The sequence below is a fragment of the Trichosurus vulpecula genome, chromosome 6, assembly GCF_011100635.1.
Source record: "Trichosurus vulpecula isolate mTriVul1 chromosome 6, mTriVul1.pri, whole genome shotgun sequence".
NCBI classification, from domain to species: domain Eukaryota; kingdom Metazoa; phylum Chordata; class Mammalia; order Diprotodontia; family Phalangeridae; genus Trichosurus; species Trichosurus vulpecula.
The window spans coordinates 151,784,892-151,788,630 of NC_050578.1; the positions used below are offsets into that span (position 1 = coordinate 151,784,892).

At 43.1% G+C, this 3,739-nt stretch overlaps 1 protein-coding gene across 1 annotated transcript; it reads right to left on the reverse strand.

Moving 5' to 3' along the window:
• Positions 1-484: 484 nt before the first annotated feature.
• On the reverse strand, positions 485-2,450 carry LOC118855486 (T-complex protein 1 subunit gamma-like). Its single transcript, XM_036765590.1, has one exon. It carries the CDS (start codon positions 2,360-2,362, stop codon positions 725-727), a length of 1,638 nt encoding a protein of 545 aa, XP_036621485.1. The 5' UTR covers positions 2,363-2,450; the 3' UTR covers positions 485-724.
• Between the last annotated feature and the right edge of the window lie 1,289 nt (positions 2,451-3,739).

The following is a 3,739-nucleotide window of genomic DNA, read 5'->3' on the forward strand; positions in this document are numbered from 1 at the left end:
ATTCTAACCATTGAGTCCATCTAGTTTAAGCCCCACATTTTGCATATGAAGAAATCAAAATTCCCTGAGGTAAAGTATCTTGTTCATAAATATATAGCAAATATTAAAACAAGGTATAAATGCAAGTCTTTCTGACTTCAAGGTGAACATTCTGTTGACATAACCACGATACCTCCCAAATATCATAGATTGTATATCAACTGTCCAGAAACCAGCCCAGCTAATTTTGAAGAAGTTTATCATTAGAAAGTTGTCTTTCTCATGGCAGCTCATGAGAAGGCAGAATGGTGCAATGGGAAAAGCATTAGTCCAGAAGTCAGCAGGCCAAAGTTCAAATCTACCTCTGCTTCATATTACTTGCATGACCTTGGGTAAGTAACTTTCCCATCTGAGAATCAGTTTCCCAGTTTGCAAAATAAGGAGTTAGTCTAATATTTTACAGAATAATTAATTCCAGATACACTTCAATTTTTTTTTTTTGGAGTCTCAAACGACTGAGATTTTAATCATCGGAAGCAAACTTAAATGGAAAGCTTACAATAGGAGTCACATGTCAGTGCCTTTTGCAAACTGAACTGGGGCAGAAAGAGGCTGAGAGAGGACCCTCAACCTAATCTCCAACCAAGACATCCATGTTTGCCCTGGCAGCCTGGCTTGGGAAAAGGATGGAGAAAACCTGCTGGTCCTGTGGGCTGTCACCTCAGCTGGTGCTCATGTTGTCAGCTCACTCCTGCCCAGCATCGGGGTGACCCCCTGACTGATTCTGATCATCACCCTTCTTTTTGTGGCCTGAGACAATGTCATCAATCCGAAGTAGGAGGATGGCCGTCTCTACTGCAGTCTTGTAGATCTGCAGCTTCACAGCAAGTGGTTCCCAGATGCCCAGCTCCTTCATGTCCACCAAGGCTCCTGTCTCACCATCCACACCCCAGGTCTCACAGTTCTCTTGGGTGTGCTTGGCCCGAAGAGAAGTGAGTAGACGTATGGTACTGGCCCCACAGTTCTGGATAAGAGTACGAGGGATGACCTCTAGGGCCTGGGCCACAGCCCGGTAAGGCCACTGCTCAATGCCAGTCATGGCCTTGGACTTTTCTGTCAGGGCATGAGCCAAGGCCATCTCAGAGGCCCCTCCCCCTGGTACCAGCAGAGGTTCGAGAAAAACGTTCCGGCAGACCTGCATGGCATCCTGGAGGTTTCGCTCGACCTCCGACAGGATCTCCTTGCTGGCTCCCCGGAGGAGAATGGTGCAGGCCTTGGGGTCTTTGCATTCTGTGATGAATGTGAAGTACTCATCTCCAATCTTCTTGATTTCAAATAAGCCAGCACCAGTCCCGATGTCTTCTTCTCTCAGCTCTTCTGGTCGGCTAGCAATCCGAGCCCCACATGCCCTAGCAATTCGGTTGTTGTCTGTCTTCCGGACTCTGCGGATAGCTGTGATGTTGGCCCGCATGAGGTAGTGCTGAGCTAAATCTGAAATGCCCTTTTCTGTGATAACCACATCAGGTTTGAGGTGAATAATATCCTCACAAAGCTGCTGAATATATTCTTCTTCCATTTGCAGGATCCGAATGAAATCTTCCTCTCGAGTTATCTCAATGTCTGTCTGGCTTTCTCCTTTCTTGTATTCCAAAGAGGAGTCCAGCAACACAATTCGTGGATTCTTAATGTAGCGCCGCATTCGTGGATGGATCACATCCTTGTTGATCATAACTCCACGTAAGACACAGGAGTCCTCAATGATGCCCCCAGGAATCTTTTCCACTTTTGCATATTTCTTAATGTCAATCTCTTTCCGGCCATTCTCCTCAAACTGTACCATCTTCACAGCATCGAGGGCTATGGTGCAAGCCAGAGAGGACCAGCGGCTGATCACCTTAGTGCGAATGGCACTGTCAATGATATTCATCATTGTATCACGGCTGTTGATATCAACGGGGATACTGATTTTCTTAAGCGTGCTGATCATATCATCCAATGCCTTTCGGTAGGCACTAATCACTACTGTAGGGTGCATCTGTTGCTCTAGGAAATGCTCAGCCACCGACAGCATCTCTCCAGCAAGAATAATCACTGACGTAGTCCCATCTCCAACTTCTTTATCCTGGGTCCGACTGATTTCAATCATTGATTTGGCTGCTGGATGCTGGACTTGAATCTCTCGGAGAATGGCGTTGCCATCATTGGTCATCACAATGCCACCCATTGGGTCCAAAAGCATCTTCATCATGGACTTAGGTCCTAGACATGTTCGGATGACATCTGCAATAGTCTTGGCCGCGCTGATGTTCCCTGATTGTACTTTCCTTCCAGATTCCCGTTTTGTACTCTGACTGAGCACGAGCACGGGGCGATGGCCCATCATGGCGGCGCGGAGCCGGGAACCGGGAGCTAGGTGAACCGGCAGAACCTTCTGGAGATGGAGCCAGAATGCGGTGCCCAAGCAGCGCCGCCGCTACAGCCGATACACTTCAATTTTGAATACAACTTCATAAAAAGGAGGAGGAAGAAAGAGATTGTTAATAGATACGAATTTTACAAAATAAATTTGATAAAAAATGATTATCAGGATAAGTGTTCAAGAATAACTCACAGCTTAATGATGAGGCTTCATTTGTATTGGCTACTTTTTGCCCCAGACTGCCTTGCTGACATTTTCACACTAGATGGAAAGTATTTCAGTCTTTAAATTCCTGCAGTTCCTCCTGTTGACATCAATATTCTGTTTAAAGCTGTTGTTTAAATAACTCTTTAAAAATGAATGATAACCTGATCAGAAGTTTTATCTAATGACTCTTAGAAATCACAACACAGAATTGTGTGTGTGTGTGTGTGTGTGTGTGTGTGTGTGTGTGTGTGTGTGTAGTATTATACTCACTAACTGAACACCCTTCTCCAACAGCTTCCTCCCAGTTTTTACAAGTCTGGTAACCTTCATAGAAAAGGATTCAAGAATAAGAAGATATTTATTTCTGATTCTTGGCAGTCCCAATCTGAATGACATATTTGGTTATGAACTTTAGCTGCTAATAAGATATTCCACTAGTAGGCACTTTATTTGAATATTCCACTTAGTAAAGATTAAAAGTCCAGGGACCAACATGGACATGAATCATAAACAGGTATGATCAGTTAGTCAAAGTCTCTGCCCCTCTTTAAAGTAACACAACATTTTATTATTCCCATCATTTAGGCAGTTGTAAAATAGCTTTGATCAATTTTTACAAAATCATCTTGGCAATGCATTCAAGTGTCACATGGCTAACAATTGGGAAATAACTAATCCCAATAGTTCATGAAGAAGACAGGATAGTAAACCAGGTGGGAAAGATAGGAAGGGAAAAGACTAAAACAACTTAAAAAACAATTAATAGTGCATATGAGGTTCCTTGTGATAAGCTCTTGGTAGGTTGTAATTAGGGTTTTTTTAGTATCTCTTCTCTAGGAACAGCCTCAGGAAAGTCTATCCACTTAAGAAATTAGATATAAAGTAATAGAAGACTTTACAGGTCTTCTAGTTAAATCCTTTTATTTTTATGGATGAGGAAATTGAGGCTCAAGGAGGTTAAATATATAGTGTATGTAACCACATAGGTAGTAGTCATCAGAGGCAGTATTTGAACACAGACTCTTTGACTCAAAATCCAGTGCTTTCTTCACTCTTCCATAGCTAGGATATACTTGGTACTTCAGAAAACCATCATCTTTGGTCTACTAGTTATTTTTCATTCCAAGATCCTGC

What these genes read in the sequence shown, in the direction of transcription:
- LOC118855486 (XM_036765590.1), bottom strand. Translation starts at nt 2,362, where the DNA reads ATGATGGGCCATCGCCCCGTGCTCGTGCTCAGTCAGAGTACAAAACGG.